Source organism: Aulostomus chinensis, chromosome 22 (assembly GCF_037954235.1).
Source record: "Aulostomus chinensis isolate RoL2024-O1b breed Wild chromosome 22, RoL_Achi_v1.0, whole genome shotgun sequence".
Classification (NCBI taxonomy): domain Eukaryota; kingdom Metazoa; phylum Chordata; class Actinopteri; order Syngnathiformes; family Aulostomidae; genus Aulostomus; species Aulostomus chinensis.
In genome coordinates this window covers 2,916,278-2,944,260 of record NC_141341.1, presented here as the reverse complement: position 1 = coordinate 2,944,260, position 27,983 = coordinate 2,916,278, and the positions used below count along the sequence as shown (strand labels likewise).

At 48.0% G+C, this 27,983-nt stretch overlaps 3 protein-coding genes across 13 annotated transcripts; 2 read left to right on the top strand and 1 right to left on the bottom strand.

The window, feature by feature from the left end:
* Positions 1-69: 69 nt before the first annotated feature.
* On the bottom strand, positions 70-8,937 carry LOC147240356 (tapasin-like). The gene is made up of 9 exons (XM_086193418.1): positions 8,831-8,937; positions 5,867-6,306; positions 4,483-4,695; positions 3,932-4,180; positions 3,496-3,855; positions 2,524-2,847; positions 2,163-2,264; positions 1,925-1,953; positions 70-1,823 (listed from the first exon to the last, which is right to left on the bottom strand). Exons 2-9 carry the CDS (start codon positions 5,925-5,927, stop codon positions 1,812-1,814), a joined length of 1,350 nt encoding a protein of 449 aa, XP_086049544.1. The 5' UTR covers positions 5,928-6,306; positions 8,831-8,937; the 3' UTR covers positions 70-1,811.
* LOC147240355 (major histocompatibility complex class I-related protein 1-like) lies at positions 8,654-14,918 on the top strand. Of its 2 annotated transcripts, XM_086193494.1 has the most exons (9): positions 8,924-8,942; positions 9,048-9,186; positions 10,600-10,866; positions 11,734-12,012; positions 12,233-12,523; positions 12,920-13,018; positions 13,502-13,519; positions 13,611-13,680; positions 13,811-14,918. In XM_086193494.1, exons 2-8 carry the CDS (start codon positions 9,132-9,134, stop codon positions 13,661-13,663), a joined length of 1,062 nt encoding a protein of 353 aa, XP_086049620.1. In that variant the 5' UTR covers positions 8,924-8,942; positions 9,048-9,131; the 3' UTR covers positions 13,664-13,680; positions 13,811-14,918. The 2 variants fall into 2 exon arrangements, with proteins under 2 accessions (XP_086049621.1, XP_086049620.1); XM_086193495.1 differs by lacking the exons at positions 12,233-12,523; positions 12,920-13,018; positions 13,502-13,519; positions 13,611-13,680; positions 13,811-14,918 and having other exon boundaries at positions 8,654-8,942; positions 11,734-12,041.
* Positions 14,919-17,506: 2,588 nt separating this feature from the next.
* Positions 17,507-26,167, top strand: LOC147240354 (major histocompatibility complex class I-related protein 1-like). 10 transcript variants are annotated; one of them, XM_086193468.1, is made up of 8 exons: positions 17,507-17,612; positions 21,106-21,372; positions 22,633-22,911; positions 23,182-23,472; positions 23,941-24,039; positions 24,513-24,530; positions 24,911-24,986; positions 25,299-26,164. In XM_086193468.1, the coding sequence occupies exons 2-8, from the start codon at positions 21,249-21,251 to the stop codon at positions 25,357-25,359; spliced, it is 948 nt and encodes a 315-aa protein (XP_086049594.1). In that variant the 5' UTR covers positions 17,507-17,612; positions 21,106-21,248; the 3' UTR covers positions 25,360-26,164. The 10 variants fall into 10 exon arrangements, with proteins under 10 accessions (XP_086049594.1, XP_086049595.1, XP_086049597.1 ...); XM_086193469.1 differs by lacking the exon at positions 17,507-17,612 and adding an exon at positions 18,140-18,158; XM_086193464.1 differs by lacking the exon at positions 17,507-17,612 and adding an exon at positions 18,171-18,584 and having other exon boundaries at positions 24,911-25,029; positions 25,299-26,166.
* Positions 26,168-27,983: the final 1,816 nt, after the last annotated feature.

Genomic DNA, 27,983 nt, shown 5'->3' with positions numbered 1-27,983 from the left:
AAGATCCAGAAACACTTTCCCCAATCATCGCCATCGTCGTCAGCGTGCATGAGAACAGAAATTCGAGACACTGGACGCAGCTTGTTTTGAAAAACTTTTTTATTTAACCCATAATTCAGCCCTCAGTTATGGCTGAAATAACCCAGTGATGAAGGTGAAAGTTCTCCTAACACACGAGGACACGCGTGAGAAATACTAAGAATGTAGATGCATTTTATCATCATCACCATTATTACTACATTTCTTTATGTACAAAAGTAATTAAGTTTGGATGGTTTTACCCAGAAGGGATTTTTAGCCCGAGATAAACTTTTAAAACACACAGACACACACACACACACAGACAAAATCAGTTCCTTCACAGATTTAAAAAAGGCGCCAACTTGCATGAGGCGAAACTCGTATGGAAGCACTGACATCCGGAGGAGACACGGCTTTCCCTGCCCATTTTAACATTTCATAGTTTCCAGTGTTTGCTATGTGAAAGAGTTTAAAGAGAGAGACCCTCGCATCAGAGTTGTTCTGACACCCACGGATGTTTCAGAAAGAATTCTTACACTGGATAAAAACACGACACTTGGACGCTAAAATCGATGAGGAATGGATCGGCCCTTAAATGGGACCCTTTTACTCGACAGTTGGTGAAAACTACACAAAGAAAATTTCCCAAAATAAACTTCCATGTCTTTTAATGCATTTCAGGCAAATTCTCACAACCGTGCATCTTCTGAAGTGTGTACCGCGCACGAGAATAACGATCCATGTCGGACTTCACGTCTGTACATAAGACTGAAATTATTATTTAGTTTTTAAATGTCATGACTTTACCAGGTACTCCATGACCATAAAACCCTCTTTTACTCTTCATATGGTTGATCAATTCTTCTTCACTGCTCTAAAAGAGTAGCCTGCACGGGATGGTTTGGGAGCGGCTAAGAGACGCTGGGGGCGGGGCTAATGAAATACTAATATTTACCTAGAAACCCTCCATGTTTTGAACATGTGAGGAGTCAAGGCTGTAGTTTGGAGGGCGCCTGTCCGAGCAGGAGTTCTATGGCGTCATTCATGTGTTGGTCGACTTACCCAGGTCATACACCCGTGACATCATAAAACATCCATACACACAACTTCAAGCGATACTTAACTTTAAAAAAAAGGGTCTTTTCTTCTTGGTCTTCTTTGATCAACTGCATGCTAACTTGGGCTACAGTTGAACGACACACCCTACGTTGACGAACACGACACAGTTGGTGGAACTGCGAATGAGAGCAGAGCAGGAAGGAGGGGTTCTAGTCTGTCTGGTTTGAGCTCAAATCAAAGGGTTTGAGGGTCACTGAGCGCACAGCTGGATAGAGGACGAGGATCATCCCCGGCGATGCATCTGACAGGTCGAAACCCGACGCTTTTGGACAGTTCTGCTGTTGTTAGCTGTCGGTCGCCATTAGCTTCAAGATAAATATACCTGGCTGGTTCTTTTTTTGTGTTCTGGAATCACAAAGAAACAGTGCAAGAGGGAACGCAAAGGCTTTGTGAGCTCAAAAACACCCGTTAACGTGCAGCTGAGAGGCATGCAAATACACTTTTTCGGTCAAAGTATTGTCTTAAGGAGTTGGATCACGAGCGAGCCTCCTTGTGAAGCTGTGACCCACGAAAACTCCAAGGGTACCAAAGGTAAAGGGTTCCAAAGATTTGACCACCCACACACACACACACACACGCACACACACACACACACACAAATTGCGAACTTGTCTTCACGGGTGAGCGGACGGGCCGGGGATGCATCAGGACTGCAGTTTCACATTTCGTCTTCAACTGTGCTTCTGAAAATGGAAGAACGGAAGTTATCGCTGAGAGACGAAGCACAAACGATCCAGACAACATTAACACTTTGTCTGCTTGTGTTTCAAAAACAACAACTTACTTTATCCTTTGTCATGGCCTCATCTGACCCTAAATAGAGAGGAATTTAATAAAGAAGATTAAATCCAGACAATACCACTGAATCAAAGTATCTTTCACCAGTGTCTCATTTATATTTTTAAGCATTTATCCTGATTAAACCTTTTTTAACTTAAAAATACACAAATGGACTCATATGAAATGGAACTATGTGATGCAGTTCTCCGGATATCTTTGTTTTTAGTCAGTTTTTTTGGTACCTGAGCTGATGAAGGTCCAAGACAAAAACTTGATGAGGCCGTAGAGGACGAGTGCCACGCCAACCATGGCCATTGAGTCCTCAATGGACGGAGAGCTGAACCCTGAGGAGACCAAATGTGGAAGTCAAATCCCAACTGGCTCCATGTTGACCAACCTGATCAAACAATATCAGCCTAGGGGGTGAACGTTCCCACTGACATCACACAGTCGATACACTTGAATGTCCGAGGCACGCGTCACAGTCCCGTCTGGACTGCCACGGGTTCCAGTCCTGGTCTTTATTTCCAGTCTTTACAGTGAGATGTGATCAGTGACGTCAGTGTTGACTAATAAAGTCTGATTAATTTATTTCCATGTTACCGATGTTGTTGAGGGTGACGCTGGCCCGCCGCGTGCCTCCTGGATGGACAGCGACACAGACAACCTCCTCTCCTCCGCCCAGGTCCAGCTGTGACATGTCAAGCTCCAGTCGGGTGCTCTGGGTGAAGGTACCATCCCAGGCCTGCCTGTGGCCAGATATGCTGCCTGATCCCAGGGGCTTGGAAGCCCCATCGGAGCCTTTTAACTCCCAGCTCAGCCCCAGGGAGTGAGGGGCGAATCCAGACGCCTCACACAGGACCGTCACGCTCTGGCTGGGATCAATGTAGAGCAAAGGGGACGGGTGGATGGACAGCAAGGGAGGTTCTGGATGGAAGGAGGAAAGAAAAGGTGGATTCAAACATGTTCACATTGTGATTTAAAAGAACCCAGGTTCCATGATCCTGCTCATGCGGTGGTACCAGATGCCAGAGATCTCCATCTACCAGAGACAGCAGGTAGTTGATTGGACGGCAGTGAGAAAGGCCACTAACAAACCCACGGCCCTTGGATTCTGTCAACAACACCTTACTGGAAATGACTTAAACCTCCAGTTGTCCTCCAGGCTGAAACAAACTGGAGACACAGCAAGTGACTTTATAGAGAAAGAGCTTCTTAAAATGCTAAGAAAGGGTTGCCTCCCCAAGTCAGATGTTTGTGACCATGAACAGACGATGTCTTTGTTTTGCCATTCCCCTCATCATCATCGTCCTAACTGGGCCTTACTGGTCCTCCCTACCACCTGTCCTGGTTGCTGCTCCACCTCCTCCACCACTCTAGGGTGTTCCATCAGCCATCAGTTATTCCCTGTCCCGTCCCCAACAACGGGAACCCCAACTGACCAGGAGTTCTGGTTTCCCACAGCTGGGCCGTCAAGTTCCCAAGCACCTCTGCCAACAAAACCTCTGAGAATCTCCTCGGTCTCTCCAGAGACAGACCCTTGAAGAGATGATCCTGCAAGAACATTCCACTCACCGACAATCTCGAGGCTTATTGTGACCTGAGCCATGACGTATGGCAGATACACTGTGCAGATGTACGTCCCCGAGTGATGCACTTTGGCCTCCGGTAGGATCAGGGATGCATTCCCGTTCTTGTGCACACCCTCAAAGTCCAGCGTGGCTCCCTCCTCCTGTGTATCAGCCAACCGGTCTGCCTTGCCATCATAAGCCAGAACCAGCCGTCCGTTGCCTCTGAATTGGTAGCGCCACTCAACAGCAAAACCTGACCCGTATAGTGGCGAGGTAGGGTCAGCCCAGTACCCACAGTCAAGCTGCACCGGTTCCCCAAGTCTGGATTGTACTGAGACCGTTTTACTGGTCACACTCAGGACCACTGAGGAAAGAGGACACAGTCAAACGACCACACTTAACTGGAAGGAGACACACTCCGCGTCCACTGAGGGCATTACCATCGGGCTCTTTGGTGGCTGTGGTTGCACGCATGACCGTGGAAACAGCCAGCTGTTGGTTGAGACCCTGAATGGCAGCTGAGAGCCAATCGGCCTGCAGGTACATGGGGCTTAACGCAGGTTCCGTGAGCGGAGCAACCCATTTGAGGGAGGAGGGCTGTGGCAGGAAGGGGTTGATCTCACACTGGGGTTTCTTGATAGAGCCTCGTGGGGGGTTGAGGGAGCAGTGGCAGAGCGTCGCAGCCGGGTCTGAGGTGAACACAGAGGGGGAAACACTCACTGGAACAGTGCACAGGAGGTTAACAGATGTTACCTTGGCACTTAAAGCTCCTTCTCACAAGACTGTCCCCGTTTTCAGGTCCGCAGAAATAAACGACAGGAGTGAATTTTTGTTAAGTACCAAATCAGTTTGAGGCTTTTTTTAATGACTCCATGGCAGGAGTCCATACCGTATATTAGTAGTAACCAGTTATGTAAAGATCACAACCAGTAGGACCAACAATATGCTTTAATGGGCCACAGCACCTTCAACATTGTCACTCTGAACTAACCAGTAACAAAGTAGACTCTGTCCGGGTCGATGTCGGATGGAACGTGCTGGGGGTCCCTGCGGGTCTGAGCATCTGTCTGGATGTACAACAGGGATTTTTCCTGCTTGGTCGCAGCACTCAAGCCTCCTCCACCCGCCTTCTCGTGCACAAACCAGCATTCCATCACCGGGCAGCTGCTGCTGCTGCTGCTGCTGCTGCTGCTGCTGCTGCATGCTTTACCACATGAACATCAACTTTCGATTAGCAATGAAGAGAGAATCACTGTGGAACACCAGCGAAAAGAGAGTAAAATTGAGAACTGTGATGATTAGGACCCTTATTCTGATGTGATTTGCAGTGTGAGAGGGAATGTTCATTTTCACGTCCCTCTTGATTCTATCTATGTATACACACGTACATGTGTGTGTGTGTGTGTGTTTAATGTCCCACATCAATGCGTTTAAGTCCTACTCACACGGTAAAAGGCTGTGAGGGAACATGCAAATCCCCAGTGCAGGAGTTAAAAATAAAAGGAAAACTAATTCTCACTGAGGAGCACCTGGCATTTGTTTGTCTTCCATGTTGTACTCAGTGAGCACAGCTGCTGTTACATGAGTGATACAAAAGGAGTGGGAATTTAAAGGGAAGGGAGGACATTTTTCTTGCTATTCCTTTTAGAATACGTTTTCGATCTGAGTTCTTTCTGTGTATTTGCTGCACGAGTTGTTTTTCATATCAATGACTAAAACCATTAGTTGTATTCATACTTGTTGTTGTTTTTCTAATATGTTCAAAAATAATCATCAAATGACTCAAATCTTCGAAAAGTTTTTTTTTTTTTTTTTTTTTTTAATTCTGCCAGTTTTCATGAGCATGAAGAACAACACGTCCAACAAAGTGGGCCGTACTTCTCACTGGAAGTCAAAAGTTTATTTTCATTTTTACTTTTTTTTTCATCACGTCAACATTTTCTCTGTTTTAATGTCGTCCTGTGGTTCGAATAGGCTGTGGTGCTTTCCGCAGAACGCTTGCCGCAGTAATATTTTTGGCCACAAGGGGGTGGTGTGTAACACGCTGCCAAACTCTACGCACACACTTCAGCAGAAATGGAAACTAATTTAATGCCCGCCATCTTAAGAGGTACTTAATGTCGCCAAACTACTTAAATTTCATTCTGTGACTGTGTTACCGCATTAAACCGAACTGGCGTTTGGCTCACGGAATAAAATTCTATGTGATTTTAAGAGCCCGACATTCACAACTCAAGCTGAACGAGGCTAAGGTCTTGGAGGGTCTTCTTGAATGTTTCACAAGTGAAGTACCCGCTTTAGTGGGACTCTTGGTGACTTGCCTGCACGAGAATTTCACACGTGGATTGTGACGACACGGCATCGAACTGTCCTACCTTGGACGAAGCAGGCGGCTGCCACCAGAGAGAGTTTGTAGACGGTCTCTAAATGCGTCATGGCTGCTCGCTCCTCTGCTCTCGGGAACGTCTCCGCTGCTGTCACTCGGGCGACCGGAGCCTTCAGCTGCAGGTTTTCCCTGGGCTCATTTTACTTTCACTTTTACTTCGGTAGTAAAAACAAAACTTGGCTCTGGTTACAATGTAAGATACTTAATGAATGAACAAAGATGCCACCCCGAACGGCATTTATGTAAATGTAATGATCGACGTTCACGTGTAGAGAGAGCAGCGTTGAGAAGAAACAAGTGTGCGAAAAGCACGCGGTTTCGGCCGTGCAGTGACAGTACCAGCAGAGCCACAGCAGAGGGCGCCCTCCGATAGGCAAAGATCAGGCACACCACGCTCGTCGATCCTTCAGCGCTCCCTGATTGGTTCAACTGGAACGAAAGAGAAGAAAAAGAAAAACCCTGACGGACAAACACACTGACAACATACGATTCACAGGAAGTGAAAGGGTGAATTCACTCTTTTATTATATTCTATTACACATCATCTTACTGATTTATTTCATGTTTAGTTTAGTTTATGGGCTGATTTGGCAGGGGCCGGGCAGTGTCGTTTCTGGCAGGCATTTTAGATTTAGTTTTAGTCTTCGTCCTTTGGACTAAATGCTTAGTTTTAGTCACATTTTAGTCATTTCTATCCTTGATAGTTTTAGTCTAGTTTTAGTCGACGAAAACTCAAAAAGGTTTTAGTCAAATATCAAAGATCCCTATAAATAAAAGATACATGTGTGTGTGTACTTAAGAGGCCACGACAGTGTTGGAATGAAGCACTGAAACTGATCCACCTTCAAAGGTGAGGGTTTTTTTCCCCTCTTTTTCTTTCTCTACCTTTTACTTTTATTATTGTGTTGCAGATGCAGACAACACACTGGCCCACAATAGGAGTATTGTATCACAATAAAATAGGATTAAACAAAAAATAAAAGCACACTTGACTTCCATGTGAACGACCACATGTCCTCCGTGTTGGCTTCAGCTGCTGTTATTGGTTGAAGCATCCAGGTGTGTTGCTTAGACAGGGAACAGCAGCAGGTCTGAGGACTACCGTGTTCCCCAGTCCCACAAACGCGGGTCAAAGCACTCCACCTGCCCCCCGTCCACAAATGGACAGGGGTTCTTTTCATAACACGCTAAATTAATAGAAGGGCTGGTTTAAACCAGCCAACATGAGCGGCCCTGGCAGCCCCGTTCATTCTAGCTTTAGCATGTAGCACTAGGAAGCGCTCTCTGCACCACGGGGGAGGTGGAACCACCACCACCAAACTTTAGGCTTAATACAAAAAAGAAAATCTATCACAGGGCGAGCCTCACACTGACAAAAGCTATGCTTTAATCATCCCTCTTTTCACGACCACGCGACACCGCTGCTGCTGCCGTGGTGGGAGCCTCGTCCGCTGCAGACAGGCCCAGACTGTCTCTGTGTGTGCGTGTGTGTTCGCGCGAGAGAGAGGCTAACAGCTACAGCTGGCTCCCTTTGAGCTCTTGATTGACACTGCACGCTTGTTATACTTGGCGGGGGGAAAAAAACGCGTGTTTTGAAACTTTGATCGTCCACCCACAAACAATTCAGTCTGGTCTCGTTCTCCTCAGACGAAAATGTACACACTTTCGTCACATTTTAGTCTTTACAGGGCGATGGTGACGTTCGTCTTAGTCTCATTTTCGTCATGAAAAAAAGGGGTCTGACGTCGTCCTTTTTCGTTTTCGTCCAGCGCGACAAAAACAACCCCGGGGCCATGGACAAGACAGTTCCAGTACCAGAGTTGGCTATAAAGCTAATACACATCTGTGGTCCCGGGGCAGGGAGCGACAACACAAACACACATTAAAAACATGGACAATGCATGCACGACTGTGACCACCACAATGTACACACTAGAAGCAGCAACATCATGCTAAAGCACACAACATTCGAAAGCATAAAACCACATACAATTCACATCATCGCATGTAAAGCAATACACATGCAGTGACACACACACCATAGTCACATGTTTGATTCGCCTTTGGCCATGTCTTGAATGATAATTTCAACTGGTTAAAGCTTGTACTGCGTCTGATGCCAACTGGAATTGCGTTCCCTTTTTCTTTTTTTTTTAACTGCACAAAGAGAAAAGGCTGATTGACCAAAAGAGGTCTTCCTGTAATCCGCATCACAATCTTGAGACTCTCAGTTTCTCCTTGTGCTATCAATGTGATTTAAAAACAAAGGGAAGTTGAAGACTCCGTGACATGTTAGTTTATAAAACCGTTTGAAGTCAGTCTGTCCTTCGACACGAACAACTTTAATGTTGCTGTTTTGTTTTTTTGAATAAAATGAACGCCAGTTGCTGAAAGTTTGACGGATCTTCTTCTTCGTCTTCTTCCATCAACGCCAGAGGACGGTGACCTATTAAACCTCGCAATGACGGGGCGGGGGGAGTACACAGCCTAGTCACGTGATTTCCCAGAAACGAGGAGGAGAGCACCACACTGACTGCAGAGGGCAGTATTGATCGATCCTGCAAAGAAAGCAAGAACGGAGTAACTGCGTCTCCAGAGTGATGACGAGTTGCTGACAGAGACTTTTAACCTATAACCTATAAATCTCCTGTTTATATTCAGAGGCGATTGAGCCTCGCGGTCCACCCGAGGAACAGCAGCAGGGTGTTAGCCACTAGGGGGAGCTCTTCACCACATTATCACCACACTTGACACTCGATTGGTGGTCGGTGATCGATATTTGGATCAGGACAGTTGATCGATCCCGGTACAGAATTCAAGAACGGAGTAACTGCGTGTCCAGAGTGGTGACGAGTTGCTGACGGAGACTTTTAACCCCCCAGGAGAACAAAAATCTCCATTTTAAAACCTTCACCAGTTTTGAACATCAGGTTCTGATCGCGCTGCTACAAACCTGACGGTCCAGAAACCCCGGATGAAGCCCAGGCGTCTTCTCGTCTCGGTTTAAACGCTCAAATAAGAGGAAAATAACTCCCTTCTTTCGCTTTCGTTCCTAACCTGTAGCGGTGAGTTCTACCGAGCTACAAGTGACGTCAGGGTTGATTCTGAATTCTCATTGGCTCACATGGAGGTTTTATGTCACCACATCTCCGTCTGAACGCTCATTCCAGGTTTGGTGCTCGATCTGGAAGCTCCGTGTGTGTCGACATCAACTCCTGCGTGATGAACCGAAGCTGCAGCGGCGACAGGCGACCATGAACACCGCCACCTTCCTCCTCCTTGTTGCGGGAGCACAACACGCAGCTGCCGGTGAGTCCGGTTTGCTTGACCGTCCGTTGATGGGAAAGAAAGTGTCTCGAGACTCCGAAGGTCCCGGGACTCCGTTACAGATTACTGACGTCTTCAAAAGTAACGAAACCTTTCACGTTAAAATTCACGTGTTCACCGCAGCTCGACGTCATCTTTGAAGGCTTCTTTGTCAAAGACTCAGGTTTATTTAACAAGAGATGATTTAGTGTTTTACTGTCAGGATCTGAGGCTCTTCACTGTTATTACTAGTATTGTTGTTAATATTATTATTGTTAATATTATTATTGTTAATATTATTGTTGTTATTGTTGTGTTTAAATTCCTGATCAACACCTTCAGTCAGGATTGAGAGCAAAATCATATCAGCTGGAAGAACAGAAATCTAACATCAATCAGCTCTCCACTGTAAAAAGTGAGGCTAACAGAAACTCTGCTGAATTTGTAGAAATGAAAGTGGAGTGAATGAAGAAAACTGGCCTGAATATTCAACATCTCCTCCATGTTTTACTCATCAAAGTTAGAAAAATTCACCCAAAATCTGGATGAGAGGAGAAACTTGGCGTTACAATTTGGGATCAATGAATCTGGATCAGTGACGGAGGGTTCACACTGGATCAGGTTTGCTTCTTCTTTCTGGCTGCATGAACATCATGGAAACCAGGGGTGTCCAAAGTATTTTAGTGAGGGCCGAAGACAGAAAAATGAGCGGGGCGGGGCCTCACACTGGAGGAGACGTACTGACACATGAAAACTCTGTGTGTCAAACTCTTCCATCACATCAACATCTTCTTTATCAATCAAACCCATTCTTTTTCCCACCGTGTTTGAAATCTTCTCCACTCACTGCCTATTTTGTCTTTCTTTGCCATTTCTGGTGAAAGTTTGTCTTGGCTTAATTTTGTTTAGTGGGGAAGCACCGTTCCGTGGCTGGCTCCATCTAGTGTTGGAACTGAGAAGTGCAACAGAGTTGAGCTCCAACTTCTTGTGCGGGCCATGTTCAATGATATTTTCAGAATTTGCTGCGGGCCAATAAAAACCGGACGAGCCGTAGTTTGGACACCCCTGATCTAAACAAACCTCGGCCTCCGGAAACACGAAGCAATGAACTCAACGTTCCAAACTTGAGGAGCACAAACCTTCCTGGGAATTCTGGTCCTCAACAAGAAGTGAAGCTGTGTTGGTTTCCTGTTTGTGCGTCCGGTTCAGGTTTCTAGCGGTGTTTCTGCTGAAGCCTAGAAAATGGAGTTGCCGACGGAATCGTCAGGAACACCAGACGTCCTCCTTTATTTGTCCGCTCGTTGATTCAGAAACCTCGGCTGGAGGCTCTGCAGATTTGGTTCTCAGGAAACTAAAATGAAAACGTGATTCATGAGACTGCAGGTTTGAAAATCTTCTCATTGTTCTTCCTGACAGTGACTCATTCCCTGAAGTATTTCTACACTTCGTCCTCTCAAGTCCCAAACTTCCCAGAGTTTGTGAGCGTTGGTTTGGTGAACGGAGTTGAGACGGTTCGTTTTGACAGCAACACCAAGAAAGTAGAAGCCAAGGAGGACTGGATGGAGCGAAGCACAGCCGACGATCCAGAGTACTCGGAGTGGGAGACTCGGAACTTTATTAATGCCTGGCAGGTCTACAAAAATGGCATTGAGATTTTAAAAGACCGATTCAACCAAACTGGAGGTTTGTGTTCACACATACGTATATAGACACACATACAGTTACACACAAACACACACAAATACATTCAGTTACACACACTTATTTAACCTTTATTTTACCAGGTAGTCACTTGACATCAGGTGATCTCTTTTCCGAGCGAGACCTGGCCAAAATGGCAGCAACTTAAACGAGCGAAATAACAATAAATCAGACAAGAACAAACAAAGCGACGAGGTACAGAGAGAGAACGGACAGTGAAACGCGGCCAAAAGTAGATAAACGTCGAAGCAAGGAGGCAGGGGGAGGCGGGGCTTTCCAAAGGGTCACTGAGGAGAGAAGGGCAGGTTCATGGAGATGTGAAAACATTATCCAGCAAAACAATGACACTGTCCATTTCAGTCTTTAAAATGTCCAGTCTGTGTTTTAAAATCAGATGTGGCGGTGAGGGCTTGCAGTTTGAGAGTTTTTTGAAGTCCATTCCAGGCAACCGGAGCAGAAAAAGAAAAAGCCCTTTTCCCAAACTCAGTGTGAGTTCTGGGTCCTGAGGCACGTAAGTGATGAGCTGTAAGACGCGTTTGGTGCGAATGTGGTGTGTGAGGACAGGTAGAACGGAAGGTTACCAGTGTCACATACAAATACACATAAAATACACAACACAAGAACAGATGCACACATACAGACAAAGAAACACACACACATACACACAAACTTAAATTTAGATATACACACCTCAGCGTGTGTGTTCCTGCAGCTCCCATCAAGCTGCACCACCTCCCCCAGTGTGGACCAACTGGTCTCTGTGGAGCAGGGAGTCTGTGCTGGAGGGGGACCATGTGGTCTGGATCTGACTCTGGTTTACTGCAGGTTCTGTCTCTGTCTGTCTCTCAGGGGTCCACATTTACCAGAAGATGTATGGTTGTGAATGGGACGATGAGACTGGAGAGGTCACTGGTTTTGAAAAGTTTGGCTACGATGGAGAAGACTTCCTAGCGTTTGACCTCCAGACGCTGACATGGATCGCTCCAAACCAGCAGGCCGTCATCACCAAACTGATGTGGGACAATGACAGAGCTTGGATCACACAGCAGGAGAACTACTACACCAAGATTTGTCCTGAATGGCTGAAGAAGTACGTCAACGATGGGAGGAGCTCCCTCCTGAGAACAGGTAGAGTCACATGACCTGGTGTGTGTTCCACGATGTGTGTTCTTTTGCCTCCTGTGTTTCTGAGCAACAGTGCCATCAGGATCAGTGAGAACATCCAGACTCCCACTGTGTCCCCGTCTCTCCTGGCCTCTCATCGTCTCTGCTTTGACCTCTCAGTCTCCACCACCAGTGGGACGTCAAGTTAAATCAACCATCATCTGTGTTTGTCTTTTCCCTCCAGAGCTTCCCAAAGTCTCTCTCCTCCAGAAGTCTCCCTCCTCGCCGGTCAGCTGCTTCGCTACAGGTTTCTACCCCAACAGAGCCGCCATGTTCTGGAGGAAAGATGGGGAGGAGCTTCACGAGGACGTGGACCTGGGAGAGATCCTCCCCAACCACGACGGAACCTTCCAGATGGCCGCCGACCTGAAACTCCCACCTGAAGATCAGGGGAAGTACGAATGTGTGTTCCAGCTCTCGGGCGTCAAGGAGGTCCTCGTCATCCGGCTGGAAAAAGACGCCATCCTGAGCAACGGTGAGATCAGAATCAGTGGAACTCATTCAGGAGACGTTGCTTCCAGAGGTTCACAATAGAGGCGCTCAGAGTTCCAGATCAGGCTCAGCGCTCGTCTGGAAGACTAAAATGAGGGTGGAGCTCCTCCAGGGTGTTGCCTGATGGATCTGGAACCTGCCTACCCCCCCTGCTGCTGGGCAACATTCATGCATTCACTGCTGACTTGTTTGGTCCACACAGAAATCTAGAGGTGACGTTGTGTGGAGTCAGGGTTTTCAGAATTGTCACATGATGGCCTTCATTTTCAAGGCAACGCCATTTCACTGATGACATCATTTGCAGTGACATTTTCATTGAATGTTTGGCGTCGACTAGTTTGTACAATTGTGACCATTTTTGTTGGATTTCCCCCAACAGAGAAGACGGACATGACCATCGCCATCGCTGTCGTGGTGGCCGTTCTCGCCGTCGTCGTCATGGCTGCCGTTGGATTCGTCATTCACAAGAGGAGGAATGGTGAGAGGCCTTAGAGCGGCTCTTCCCTCTAAAGAGAGCTTTGCCTTTCAAGCGCTCACAAATGAACGTGTGGAGGTCCTGGAGAAGCAACTCAGGGTCATCAGTGCTGCTTCACGCCAGCAGCAAACCTGAGTGTTGTTGTTGTTCTGGTTGCTTTGTTTGAGCACAAATCAGAGAGTCGCTGGGTTTGTGAACACAGGAAGACCTGGACCACATCGGACGATGGGCCTGAGGGTTTAGAACCGACGCTTTTGGAGGCTTTGGTGTTTGATAGCAGTTAGCAGCTATGGGTAGCAGTTAGCTTCAAGCTAAATGTACATGTCTGGGAGAGACGGGATCAGAAGAAGTCATGTTGGGTTTGAGAGAAAGTTGGAGGAGATTCATCAGTTTGAGAGAGGCAACTGTCAGCTGGAGCAGCGCCGCTGTTTTCTGGCGTTTGCAGCTTTTGAGAGTTTAATTTTTTTGTCTTTCTTTCCATTTCAGACAAATGCCCTCCGACTCGTAAGTAGACGCTGCTTTTCTTCTCATCCCATGGGAACTGGGAAGAAGGTTTCTCTGGTTGTGAGCTCACACCGTGTCTCTGACCCCACAGCTGTCAACACCCCCGATATTCTGGAGGAGCTGAATCCCAGTCCTGAGTCCTGAACCCACCACTGCCCAGCGTGAGTTACCAGTCGCTCTAAATGGTTTCTTCATGTTACGCTCAAAGAAAACCTCTGGCTGGACACGAGGTTTTCACAACTCAAGGATTTTGCCTTCCGTTTGATGTGTTTTTATCTCCTGTCTCCTCAGGTCTTTGGCAAATGTTTGTCACTGAAGAAAGAGAGACGCCATCACATCCTGGCCGTCTGTAAACTGGGACTAAACTGGGACTAAACTGGTTCATAATCAGAATAAATCATTGATGTGTGGGTTTGAAAACTCCTCTTACATCATTACTTATCATCTTACACGCTAACAGTTCTGGCTTCTGCAGTTTTTCTGGTAGGTTTTGTTGTCGTTCTAAAACAAAAGCATGACGTCAAGTCCTGCTGCTGGCCTTCATCACAACATTCAGGCATCGCCCTCATGGCTGCACAGGTGTGGGGTTCAGGTGACGTCACGGGACGGGGACTCGCATCCCAGATCTGCTGGTTTGACTGTTGGCAGGAAGTAGAGGAGGAGATGAGCTGGAAGGATGGAAGTTGAGGAGTGGATCCTGAGGGAGTGATGTCATCATACCTCGGCAGACGCCTGCGCTCTCCCGGTGACCCCGAGGTCGTTTTCTTCATTTTTCCCCAAAGAAAGCCCAGTTTTGGTGGATCCGGATCATGAGAGGTTAAGGGGTTATTAGATTAATAGGATCTTATCAGATCTTCCAGGATCAGCAGAAAACCCAAATCCTGTCCACCTCAACTCCACATTGTTGATGGAGTGAAGCTGCCGAATGGCTGAAGCATCGTAACGACACACTTGTTCAGATGTGAGATGACAGCGAGGGAGGGATTTGCTGCGTTGGCCGCCTCACCTGCTCACAAACATTTACCTGAACATTCTTCTCAAAAATGATCCACCAGATTGATTTGGTTTGAACCAGAAGTTTTCAGGTTTGATTTTTTTTTCTCTCTCCCTGTCAATCGAGGTGTTTGGTTTCCAGTTCTTCTGTCTAAGGGAAGTCAGTTTTAGTGTGTGAGCTCGTTCTGGTGTTCCTGGAGTGGAAACGTGTCAGTTTGAAGCGTCTCCATGTGTTCCAGGATCTGGGTGTTCTTGTCTTTCAGGGACCTGTAGATGAAGGCGAGCAGAGCTCACGGTTCCTGGTCGTCTTGTGGTAGAAAATGAATGTCAGTTGACGCTGCACTGCTGGATCGCTTCTTTCTCTGTTGTTCTGCTGATTTTAAAATAAAGTCCCCAATGATCCAAACACCTCGTCTGTCATTTCCTGTTCAAGCTCACTCTTTGTGGTTGTCGTGGTGACGTGAAGATTTCATGAGGTTTCTAGATGGTCACACAAACTCCATCAACGTTCCTGATGTCAAACTCCGTCATGGAAGCGACCGCCGCTGCCAAGGATCAGAAGGCGTCAACGAGCTTCAGGGAAATGGAGTTTTATCGCTGTCCTGAGATGAGTTTTCCCTCAAGCTTATTTTCTTAAAAGGCCTCAACGGTGCCTTGGAGAGACTCAAGTCATAGTTGGATCTGGGTGAAACGACTCAAGTTTGATAAACATCCCACCCTGAACGCATGTAGGGCTGAATATTGAGTGTCGGTCATAGCGCCCCTAGTGGCGACAGGACATTCTCTATTTTACACTGAGAGGTTCCCAGGATAGGGTCGCGCTGACATCCAGTCAGGAACCTCCAAACACCTGGGGGATGAACCACGGTGAACACTGAGTTTGTGAGACATGCTGAGGCTCTGGGGTGGCCTTCACTGGGAAACAGGAAACAGGAACTACATTGTGGTCGAGTCATTTCTGCACACACTTGTGAATTTCCCACACAGGTGTGCAGAAATGACTCACCGGTGCCCCCTGTTGGTCTCATCACCTGTTATTCTCCATTGGTTCACTGCCAACATTTGGAATAACAGGAGTATTCAGTGGAAGAAAGAGAGCTTTGTAGAACCAAACTTGGGTGAATAATGGCATCGTTTTGGTGTCACATCTCATGAGAACCGATGGTGAGTTGTTAACGTTGGAGGAATTTGATGCCGCGGTCCCGCCAGAGGGACATCATGTTGTCCATGATGCCGTCCCTAGGAATGGGTCGCAGCTCCTTTTGGGTTCTAGAACTCAAACCCATGTCAGCTCCAGTACGCAGCTTTTTTTTTTTTTTTTTTTTTTTAGAAACAAAGTGATTAGAAACCTGTGGACAAATGAATCTGTTCCTTCAAAAATGTGTTGGAATTCTTGTTACAGTGACAGACTGGATAAAAGTGTGGCTGACCGGGGACAAATTTGGTCTTAAGAAGGTTTAGGAGGTGTCTTTTTGTAAAACTACACGTAGAATTTATCCTGCCACAAAAACGAGGGAGGGATTTGAAACTGTCACTGAGTCCTCTTGTATTTTCTGTGGCTTGAGTGAAGAATCCATTGAACATTTGTTTTATCACCGCTTGTGTCGTCGAACTTTCCGGTCCAACGTGCAGAATTTTATGAAAAGGAAAACGGGGAGGTCTTTACATCCGCAAGAAAAGGACATTTTTCTTTATTTCGAAGACAAGCGGGTCAAAAAGGACTTTGTCTTCTTTGTAGAAGTTGTTTTGATTTCAGGCAAATTTCGTATTCGTAAGAGGAAACGGTCTGACAGCAAACCAAACTTTAAAGTTCTCTTTGTACAGACTTGGAAACCCAACAGCCTCAAAAACGAACTTTAATTTGGAAAAGTTTTGAGTCTCCATGTTCTCCCCGTGTCTGCGTGGGTTCTCTCTGGTACTCCGGCTTCCTCCCACCGTCCAAAGACATCAATTTGGGGACGAGGCTGATTGATTCTCTAAACTGACCGTAGGTGTGAATGTGAGTGTGAATGGTTGTTCGTCTCTGTGTGTTGGCCCTGCGATGGACTGGCGACCTGTCCAGGGTGAACCCCGCCTCTCGCCCGTAGATGCTGGGATAGGCTCCACCCCCCGTGACCCTTAGTAGTAAGGAATAAGCGAAAGATGACGATGGACCCCACGTTTCACTGTCTTTTTGAAGAGGCTGCATGGTTGTTTTGATTCCTTAAAACTTAGGAAAATGCTGAAAGTCCCATTGCTCTGAGTGTTTATCAGCTTTTACTTCTGACTGAAAGACGAACACTTCATATTTTATTTTGCTGTTCTGCTTCAAGTTTGTTTGAATGTACCTCCTACATGGAACATCACGCCCAGCTCTGAAATAAAAAAAGCTTTTAAACAAATGTGCCTTTTGAATTATTAATTGGCGGCAGGGTGGTGCAGTGGTCCTCACTTTCCCTCACAGCAGGAAGGTTCCAGGTTCGAGTCCCGGCTGGAGCACGGGGTCTTTCTGGGTGAGTCTCCATGTTCTCCCTGTTCCTGCTGGGTTCTCTCTGGTACTCCAGCTTCCTCCACAGTCCAAAGACATCAAGAGGGACCAGGTTAATCCAGACTCTAAATTGACCGTAGGCGTGGCTGGGAGAGCCAATGGTTGTTTGTCTCTATGTGTTGGCCCTGCCATGGACTGGTGACCTGTCCAGGGGGAAGGCTGCTGGGATAGGCTCCACCTCCACCACCCCCCACCTTAACAAGAATAAGCGGAAGACGATGGATGGATGGACTTTGAAATTTGATGAAATAAAAATCCTTGGCGATGCACTATTGTTGAAGACTGACTTCAGGTCAAGAGGTGACGTCACGTTGTGGTGGTGGGTTTTGATTTTTCACCGTGACCATCGAAACTCACACATCCTTGGTTGGCACAGCCACCACGAAGAGCTGTAATAACGGGTTCACACACACACACACACACACACACACACACACACACTCTCTCTCCCAGGAGCAAGCAGTCACTGATGTGAAGGTTTGCCTCACCTGGGTGCTCGGGTGTCAGGAGGGAACAGCCAAGATCTGCGTCTGGCAGCAGCTCAACATCCTTCCTACCAAGGAGTCCAGTTAGGTAGCAAACATTCTCTGACAAGTTTATCAGGGGGGTTAAACTGATCAACTCTGTCCCGACCAACTAAAAGGAAACGTGTTTTACGTGATGACAGTGTTGTGGGGGTGAGAAAGATAGACCCGCCATGTTTGTCTCATCCAATCCCTCATAAAGACGTCCCTTTGAAAATATGAAAGGACATTTCTCCATCTCAGCTCTTCCTACGTGCCAGATTTAACTGGGACAACAACTCGTGTGGATTTTGTGAGACTGACATTGAAAGGGTGAACACATGTTCTTTGTATGTGCGCGTGTTTCGGAATTTTGGTTTATTAACCATTCTTAAATTAGGCTCCGCCCTTTGAACTGGATGTCTGTCAGAGTGGCAGTTCAGTTCAAGGAGAGGAACTTGGACTTCCTGGTTTAACAATTTGGTGGCAAACACCTCCAGGTGAAGCCCCGCATCAGTGGCTGGGAGAACGATCCCCAGCTGTCGTAAAACTCCTGTCACATGACTAACAGCGACGCCCAGAGACGGTTTTCTTCTAGAATGAGAGCCTCCCGGTGGTGATTTCTTTCTGTTCTGCTGTTTATCGTTTTTGTTTTTCTCTTTTATTGCTAGAAACTTCTTCAACATCTGCTACGTTCATGTGGGAAGGGAGCCTTCACTGTTTCTTTTTTGAAGAACAAAAACAAAGCATCCTTCCTCCATGGTCTCCAAGTGGTCTTCCTTGGTCTGATGAACGTCCCGCCCTGCACACACCTTGAGGCTGATATTGCCTGACAACCTGAGCGGCTGAGTTTTACCGAGTTACAAGTGACGTCAACCCTCAGCGTGAACTCTCATTGGCTCACATCTCGGTTTGTTTAAATTCGTCCAGCGTCTCAGTCCAAAGTTTAGACCCGAGGCGTGACGTCAGTCTAGAGACCCATCGAAGCTGCGGACCACCATGACGCCCTTGATTCTCCTCGCGTTCCACAGCGTGGCGGCCGGTGAGCGCCTTGTCTCGGAAAGTTGGTCGGTATTTAACGGAAGGAAAATGTTAAAACGTGTAACGGGATCGGTGTTCGTCTTCCGGCTTCGGCGGCTGTGCTTGTACATGAGCCGGTATCAGTCCTGGGGGGACCTCCTAGCGCGACCCGGGGAGATTCAGCAGGTGCACAACGTCAATCAATAAGTACGGTGGCCTTGAAGGGGAAATCACGACGTTTTTGGTTACGAAAAAGGCGGGACAACAACTTGTCGGTGATTGGACAGACACCCTGGCTACGCTTGGACTTCATTTCCTCTTTCTGCTGCGCAGTTCCTCTGAACAGTTGTTAGAGCCAGTTTCTGGCTGAGCGCCATTTGCGATATTTCTTTTCTTGTGTGCTTACATTTCTTCTGCGATGCGTTGAGCATCTTTCATGTCTCAGTCTGGTGCCTCAGAGATGCATTACCCATGTTGGCCAGTAGGTGGTTGAGCCTGTGCGCGTGGAGGAAATTGGTTACCTGTCAATTAAAGCTCTATGCTTCCGGTGACAGTCAGGTGGGTTTGCTATCGGTGAGCGTCCTAGCTTTGACCATCAGGTCGCTCCCATCGTTGTAGGATTTGTAGAGTAGAACCTTTGGTGTAGTTTGAATTAGTCGGAGTGTAAATAAATCACATGTTTGATTACTTTTGCAAATGGACGCTGTGGAAGTGGGTTCCTTTTGTCAAACACGTTGCCTGATGGACGCGTCAGTCTTGTGTTTCGTAGTAGTAGTAGTAGTAGTAGTAGTAGTAGTATTTCAACAAATATGTCCTCCAACACATTCTTGGTCATCATGCAAGGACACCGAGTGACGTGTCTTCTGACAGCAAAACAACCAACTACAGCGGCAGATCAAACGGAGCACCAACCCACCGTGAAGGCGTCCCTGCCATCATCGTCGTCGTCTTCCACTCATCCGTTTGGTCCGGGTCGCGGGGGCAGCAGCCTCAGCAAGGAAGCCCAGACTCTCCTCCCCCCAGCCACTTCCACCAGCTCTTCCGGGGGAATCCCGAGGCGTTCCCAGGCCAGCTGAGAGGTATGATCCCTTCAGCGTGTCCTGGGTCTGCCCCAGGTCCTCCTCCAGGTGGGACATGCCTGGAACACCTCCAGAGGGAGGCGTCCTCACCAGATGCCTGAACCACCTCAACTGACTCCTCTCAACGTGGAGGAGCAGCGGCCCTCCTGAATGACCGAGCTTCTCACCCCGTCTCTAAGGGACAGGGCGTCCGTGCCGTACCGCTGATTTTCTGGGGTTCACCTCTCAAACTGTTGAGATCTTTTATTAAAAAAAGAAAAGAAAAAAAAAAGTTTGAGCGCAACTCGGCAGCAGAAACAGGAAATGACACCCAGTCGTCTCTGTCCAATCACAAGGAAGGTGTTGTCCTGTTGCACTTGGACCTTCAGGGCCACCGTAAAAAACAAGTCCGTAAAGTGAGTTAATACAAATGGAGGATGGACGTCCTCCTGTTGTATCAGGACTTGAACTTCTCAGGAGGGTCAAAGTTGCCATCGATCAAGGCAGGTTGATTTATGACTACGTCACGGCGAACTGTCAGCAGGAGCAGAGAACCGATATTGACGGGTTCGTGTAATTAATGAACTGACATTGAGTTCATGAAATCTTTAGAGATGAGAAGCAAAAAGGCCTGAATCAGAACAAGAATTCAGCCGGACCGGTGATTCCTTCTTCAGGCCAAGGAGGGCAGTCGGGTCTCCCAGCAGCTGCAGCCTCCTCCACTTCCTCTCCTCACTGGATGCACCTCCTCTGGTTCTCCTTCTTTCATCACTTCAGGGCTTCACAGATTCGGCCATGTTGTGTGTGTGCGTGTGTGTGTGTGTGTTAGTCCAGTGATTAAGCCGCCACCGGCTACTGGTGAAATGTGAAGGCGTGTACGCAAAAACAATGTTGTCAGTCCCGTACATTCAAATTCAAAGGTACTGCTAATTTTTTAGAACCCTTTTAAGAAAGATTAAGTGGGTTTGAGCTGGGATTTGATCCCAGTTTTAGCAGAGCTCGTCCGACACACGACTCACTCCACCAAAACCATCACGAGATTCTGTTCATGAAAGGAAATCCCTGACAATGAGTGAGCAGGGGTTGTTCTGTATGTAAATGTAATGGCTCCCAATTGAGGGGAGAACCTTTGACCCAAAATGGTTGCAGAATCAACTAAAACACAACGTGGAACTCAACTTGTTGCGTGTGTCTTTGTGCACTTTTGCCATTTTCAGATCCAGGACACTAAAGTCAAGTTTTGCCCCCCATTGAGATTTCTAGGAGAATTTGCAGCAAACATTCACCGCGTTGATGTTGTATTTATGATGGCGACGTCGCTATCGAACGATCTCGTGTGTCCGTTCTTTTTTGTTTTGTTTTTTTTTTGACTCAGAAGAATAAATTCTTCAGATGTTTGACTGCAGCTTCTGTCCGTTGTTCAGAAAACGAATGTAGAACCATTGTTCTTGCATCTCCCATTTCAAAAGTTGTTCTTCCTGACAGTGACTCATTCCCTGAAGTATTTCTACACTGCGTCCTCTCAAGTCCCAAACTTCCCAGAGTTTGTGGGCGTTGGTTTGGTGAACGGAGTTGAGACGGTTCGTTTTGACAGCAACACCCAGAGAGCAGAAGCCAGGCAGGACTGGATGGAGCGAATCACAGCCGACGTTCCAGACTACTGGGAGGGGGAGACTCAGGGATTCATTGGTGCCTGGCAGGACTTCACATCCAACATTGAAATCGCAAAAGAGCGTTTCAACCAAACGAAAGGTACACACACACACACACACACACACACACACACAGTCCATCCCGTAATAACCACACAGAAGAATGACACTTCATCTCCGCCAGATTACATCAGATGACGTCGCTCCATCATAACTCGATGCGGGAACCTGTTTACCTCAACAGTTTGACAACACACAGCTGATAGAGGGGCGTGGCCACCCGGTTTCTCAAACTAGGGCGCGGGAGTGTAGATGGGACATGGACTGCTTCTGTTGGGTCCCAAAGACGCCAGGGCCTGACAGACAGCAGGGGTGTTAGCAGGTCCAAGTGGCATGACCAGGTACTGGTGATGAGCGCAGGGAGCGTTGGGTGCTGCTCCCCCAGCTTCACCCCTCCCTTGTTCTCAGCAGGTGATGTGCAGCTCCTAAATCCGGTTCAGTGAAAGTCTTTGCAGCATTTTTGTTAGCGTTTCAGGGAAAGACGGGTGCAGCCACTGAGTGCCGTTAGTGACCTTCTATGATAGCCTGCTGTCCAAAGGCTGGTTGAAGTAGAAAGTGTTGAGGCTCAACTCCTTGAGTGGACGAGTGTCGCCAGTACGGCTCATCGGCGCCCTCTCCTCCACCGTCAGCGGCGAGCCTGGTGTTTTAACCGGCGGGAAGCAATGGAGCAGCCCAGTTGATCAGAGCAGGAAGTGAGAAACAAAGAGGTGCGTATCAAAATAAAACAGGAAGCACTTGACAAAGAACACAAGGAGAAACTAAAAGGTAGCTTGACTATCAAGAGACTGTGTGACCCAGACTACTATCAGATCACACCCAGCAACACACACACACACTTCTTGAGTGAAAGGAGGACCGAGTGTGTGTTCCTTACACCTGAGATACGCCGGGACCGTCCGCAACGGTGACGTCAGCAGGCAAAGCTCCAGTGGAGCAGACTGGTGGGTGTCAGGAGGTACTGTGAGTCGCATTGGCCGTGGAAAAGCCTACCAGCACCACACTCGCAAGCTAAGCTAACGGACTGAAACACGTGTTCAGCAGCACTGCACCGCTCCTCATCCCATCTCCTCCCTGGGTCTTGTCCTCTGGTGACCGTCAGTCCAGGTCTGACGGGGGTCTGCTAGTCAGGACTCAGCTTCAGCGTGTGTGTTCCTGCAGCTCCCATCAAGCTGCACCACCTCCCCCAGTGTGGACCAACTGGTCTCTGTGGAGCAGGGAGTTGTTGTTGTGCTGGAGGGGGACCATGTGGTCTGGATCTGACTCTGGTTTACTGCAGGTTCTGTCTCTGTCTGTCTCTCAGGGGTCCACATTTACCAGAATATATACGGTTGTGAATGGGACGATGAGACTGGAGAGGTCACTGCTTTTGATCAGGATGGTTACGATGGAGAAGACTTCATAGCGTTTGACCTCCAGACGCTGACATGGATCGCTCCAAACCAGCAGGCCGTCATGTCTAAACTGAAGTGGGACAATGACAACGCTAGAATCACACAGAGGAAGAACTACTTCACCAAGATTTGTCCTGAATGGCTGAAGAAGTACGTCAACTATGGGAGGAGCTCCCTCCTGAGAACAGGTAGAGTCACATGACCTGGCGTGTGTTCCACGATGTGCGTTCTTTTGCCTCCTGTGTTTCTGAGCAACAGTGCCATCAGGATCAGTGAGAACATCCAGAGTCCCACTGCGTCCCCGTCTCTCCTGGCCTCATCATCTCTCTGCTTTGAGCTCTCAGTCTCCGCCACCTTTATTCTCCATTTTCTCTCTTCGTCTGCTTCCTTCTTGTCTTGTCACTCCTCCTCCCTCTCTTCCTGCGTCCCTCACCCTCACCACCATCTTTTCCCTCCAGAGCTTCCCAAAGTGTCTCTCCTCCAGAAGTCTCCCTCCTCGCCGGTCAGCTGCTTCGCGACGGGTTTCTACCCCAACAGAGCCGCCATGTTCTGGAGGAAAGATGGGGAGGAGCTTCACGAGGACGTGGACCTGGGAGAGATCCTCCCCAACCACGACGGAACCTTCCAGATGGCCGCCGACCTGAAACTCCCACCTGAAGATCAGGGGAAGTACGAATGTGTGTTCCAGCTCTCGGGTGTCAAGGAGGTCCTCGTCACCCGGCTGGAAAAAGACGTCATCCTGAGCAACGGTGAGATCAGAATCAGGAGTGGTGAAGGAGAAGAATCAGACGGCCACACAAATCTCAAATGAAAGGAATTCTCGTCAGCCTTGATTGTGTTGGTGCTTCCTGTCCAGTGTTCACTCTCCTCTGACTCCTTGATCGTGGAACCTCAGTTTAAAGATTCTAGAGGTGCAGGACAAACAGATTTGAGTGCATTGACTTGAGTTTTAGGAGATCCAGAGATGGAAAGAACCGGCTCAGTGTCTGGAGACGTCAGTGAATCAGTCAGTGTCTGACAACATGGAGCACAGACCAGCATTCAATCACCAACAAGCGTAGATGTTGTGGTCATCAGGAGCCCTGCGGTTCAAACTCAAATCCACGGCAGGACTCAGATGTTCTCTGTGTGATGGGGATCTGATTAAATGCTCTTCCCTTCTAATCAGCTTCATTCAGGCTCTGGCTGACTGTTTTGGGGGATTTTTGTCTCAACAGAGAAACCCGTGAACACGTCCACCATCATCATCATCGCTGCAGTGCTTGTTCTCGCCATCGCCGCCGTCGTTGCAGTCGTGGTGTACAGAAGGACGCCAGGTCAGAAAAGACCTTCTCTGTGTTTCTGGTCTGAACTTTAATGTTGGACTGTCAGTTGATTCTTTCATCCAGGTTGCAGAAGTGAAGCAAACTCCATGTCAAAGCGTTGAAATGTGTTTAAAAAACCCAAACCAATCACAGAGTTCAAGATGAGGTCCATGTTGATATCTCATCGTCAGTGCATCACTCTCACGTCCTTTAAGGCCGACCAGTGGTTTTTCTGACCTGATGAACGTTAGAGGTGTGTGTCTGCTCGTAGCTGGAGGGCCGCTGGGCAGGTGTCCCCCTGTTGTGGCTGCTTTTTCTCTCTGAGTGACTGTCGCCTCTGTTTTGCGATGGAGGGACGGCGGATCAATGGAAACCTCCTCAGGCTCATAACCTCAGAATGAGTCAGTTGTGTGTCTGGGATCAGAAACGCGTGGAGGAACTGAAGGCTCACACGCTGAAATGGTTTGTTTCTGCTCTGATTTCAGCCGACGGCCCCCGACGTGGTGAGTAGAAGACATTCTATCATCTCAGACCCAGCTGACCTGTACGGGGGCCTGGAGGGGCCATGGAGGAAAAAACTTTTGTGTTTGGAGGACGCAAGACTTACCTGGTCCCCTCACTTGTAATAATTTGTGGCCTCAAGATGTAAAAAGTCACCAGGATTTAGTTATTTCAGAGCCCTTGAACCAGGTGCATCTTGTGTGGCCTCAAGCTAAAAAGATTTGGGCTAAAAGATCTGACTTTTTTTAGCCTCAAAATAACTAAATTAAGGGGACAAATGATATTTGGTCTTTAAATGATGATGAATTCTTTGTAGGAGTCAGCAGTAATTCAGAGCAGGTCACATGACTTGGTGTGTGTGTGTGTGTTTCTGATCTCACAGCTGCTGACAGCGACTCGGAGCTCTCTGACAAACTGAATGCTGAGGCCTCAGTGACCAACGTGCCACCCTGCACACCGTGAGTCCCTTCATTCGGAACCACTTCCTGTTCCTGTTTGCTGGTAATTCAGATGTTCTGTATGAATGTGAAGATGCTAATTTCAGAAGACACTGAGAAACCAAACTGAAGTGACTCAAGAGTCGTCCTTACTCGCTTCACTCTCTGAATGCAAGCGCATAAACCACCTGAATTGAGAGATTCTAGCTGTCCTAGCATGTTAGCGATTATTCCTTCTTCCTTCCGATGCTGTTTGATGGATGTTTTTTCATTAACAGTTGGGCGAAGTCTTCTGCAGGTTATTTCATGGAGTCATTTTTCTGTCTCTTTCAGGCGTGAGGATGATTTGCCCACTGGAACAGCCGGTGACGCCGTGACAAGGAGGAGTCAGTGAAGGACAGCTGCTAATGACGTGAGGGCTGGAACGCCGCGTATCTGGATTGCCGACATGTGGTGGAGTCGGTTATGGACGTAGCAGACTCAGAACCATGAGGCAGCACACGTGTGTCTGGTTCAGTGTTTTTGTGATCGATCGATTGTATTTAAATGAATTCAGGATGCATGAAACAGTTAAAAAAAGCACTAAGAACGGTTCATCAAGTCAGTCATGAAACAAAAGTGAAAAGAGAGTTCATTTACAGAGAGATGAGCTCTGAACAGAGGAACCCTTTCATCCTTCACGCTTTGAAGTCGATGTTAACTTGGTTGAAGTTGTGAAAAGGTTCAAGTGTTGAAGTCACGTGAGAGAGGCTCACATGGTGGAAGACGGCTATGACTGTCGCTGACAGATGAGTTCACCTGCGCTGGGACTGCTCGGCCTCCACAGGTGTCGCTCACCATTGATGAGTCATGCCTGCAGAGGCCAGAAGGTGGAGCTCTCGGCCGCGACTCTTCATTCTCCGCGAAGCTGCCAAAAGGGTCATCGCCGTCCGGGAATCTTCATTAATATTCCCTCTCTCTCAGATGTGCTGCGAGTGTTGATGCTCCAGAACGTTAGAGTTGTTTTGTGTGTGTTTGTGTGGACACGTTGACTGCGTTCGGAGTGTTTTGAGGCGCTGTTTTGATGTTTGAAGCCTGACTCAGATAAGAAACGAGGAACTTAACGGAGACGAGAGGCGGCGGCGTGCATAGCTTGATTATTTAAAAATGCATTTAATTTTCTATCATTAAAGTTCTTTCTTGAAACATTTGTGAACCCACATTATTACTTTTAATTACAAAGGCCTGGGATAAATACCTCCACACAAAACAACCAAAATGTGGACATTCAAAAGTTTTACTGATAACAACGCAGCCAGTCGGATCATGGCGGTGTCCTGGCAGTGAGACAAGCCAGAAAGCAGTCCCACAACCGCCTGGAGTCCTGGACATCATCATTGATCCTAGCCAGCGTGGGTTCATGTCATTTTTAATAGCTGGAGAGGATCTATTTTTCCACGGTCTGAGGATCGCTCCACTCCTGCCTTCACCGCTGCAGGCTCATGGTTTGATGTGTGGGTGTCTCTGCTTGGTCTCCCAGTCGGCAGAATCTCGGCCATGCAGGAATCGCTGAACCCTCCCGCTTCCCCATGTGTTGTAGAACCTTTTTACCAGAATGGAGGAACCAGCTTTTGTTCCCAAGTGGCCTGCAAAACTCTGGCTGTTTCTGTCTGGCATTTCCAGCTGAGGTTGTTGGCCACCAAACCCATCCCGTGAGGCCCAGAAGGGCTCAAATAAAACCTGTGTCCGAGCCTGAACTGAGTCAATTTCCCCAGCCTCCTTCATCTATCTCCCAGTATTTGATCATGTTTTTAGCCAAAGCTCATCACCCAGCTCCTTCTGCCAGGGGATCCTCAGGTTTGTACAGATGTAAAACAGCTGTCCTGTGTGCTGTGCCAGGTCTTTCCAGACTCCAACACTGGGCTCTTATCCTGAATGAGTTGGCCCTCAGTTATACCGTCTCTGATCTGGAGGGACTTCCAAAAACTATCTCTACTTTCCAAAAGATGTTTTTGCTGAAGTTCAGAAAAAGAAAGCAAGACTCCATCTGAATTCAGGTCACCTGTCTTGTGTGTCCCTTTCATGAGCCGTGGGTTCCAGTGGACGGTCCTTCCACAGCAGGGCTGTGCCATGCGGAGGCGTCTGGTTGTCTCCAGCCCGGCGCGCCACGCATCCTGTGTGCTTCTCCCCAGGTTCCCCCAGGATGAGCCACTACTGGGTTTGAAGAGCAACCCTGCCCACGAGTCGCTCAACCAAGTGAGAGCACAGCCGAAGGCTTGGAGGGACCTTGGAGCCCCTGCTCAGTCCTGGTGCAGCTTCCGTCCAGCGCTCAGACAAGCCTGACATTGTGGAGCCGCCCCTCCTCTGTCCCTTGATGACCACATTTTCTCCACGTTGATCCTTGGTCTTTTCAGTGCATTTAATTTTCATGATCTCAGCTCATGTTTAGTATTGGAGAGGACAGTTTCAGGTGTATTTACCTGTTCTATTTGAATTGACCTGTAAAAGCAAGAATACGAGCAGCAACTCTACATCCCCGTACCTCTTTATGAACCTGTTAAAGGCCAGGAGAACATCAAAGTGGAAGGTGGACATGAAAACGCACCACATCAGTTCACCTGGCGGGAGTTCCACGTGTGAACTCCTGCCACAGGAACCACATGAATGTGATGAGGAGGCTGGAAGCCCAGCGTAGCTCCTGATTCACCACCGTGGAAGCAAACGCCGCTCAACAGCAGCCTCAGGTGTCCAGGAGCACAGGTGTGGAGTTTCTGCAGTGGAGCAGTTTTTAGTGAGCAGACGCAGTTGGCTTTCGTTATCGCAGAGATTTGATCTGATGAGCCGCTGAGGTTTGAACGCGCTGACGCCCCTGCAGGGCTTCGTGTCTCTGGTTGTTGTTTCACCGCCACGCCGACGCGATGGAGACGTCTGAACCCAGGAGATCCCTGAGGCTGCAGATCCTAAAGGTTTACAGTTTTTACCGACTGGTGATCGGCGCGATTCCGTCAGATCCTGAACCAATAAAGAGCCTGCATGAAA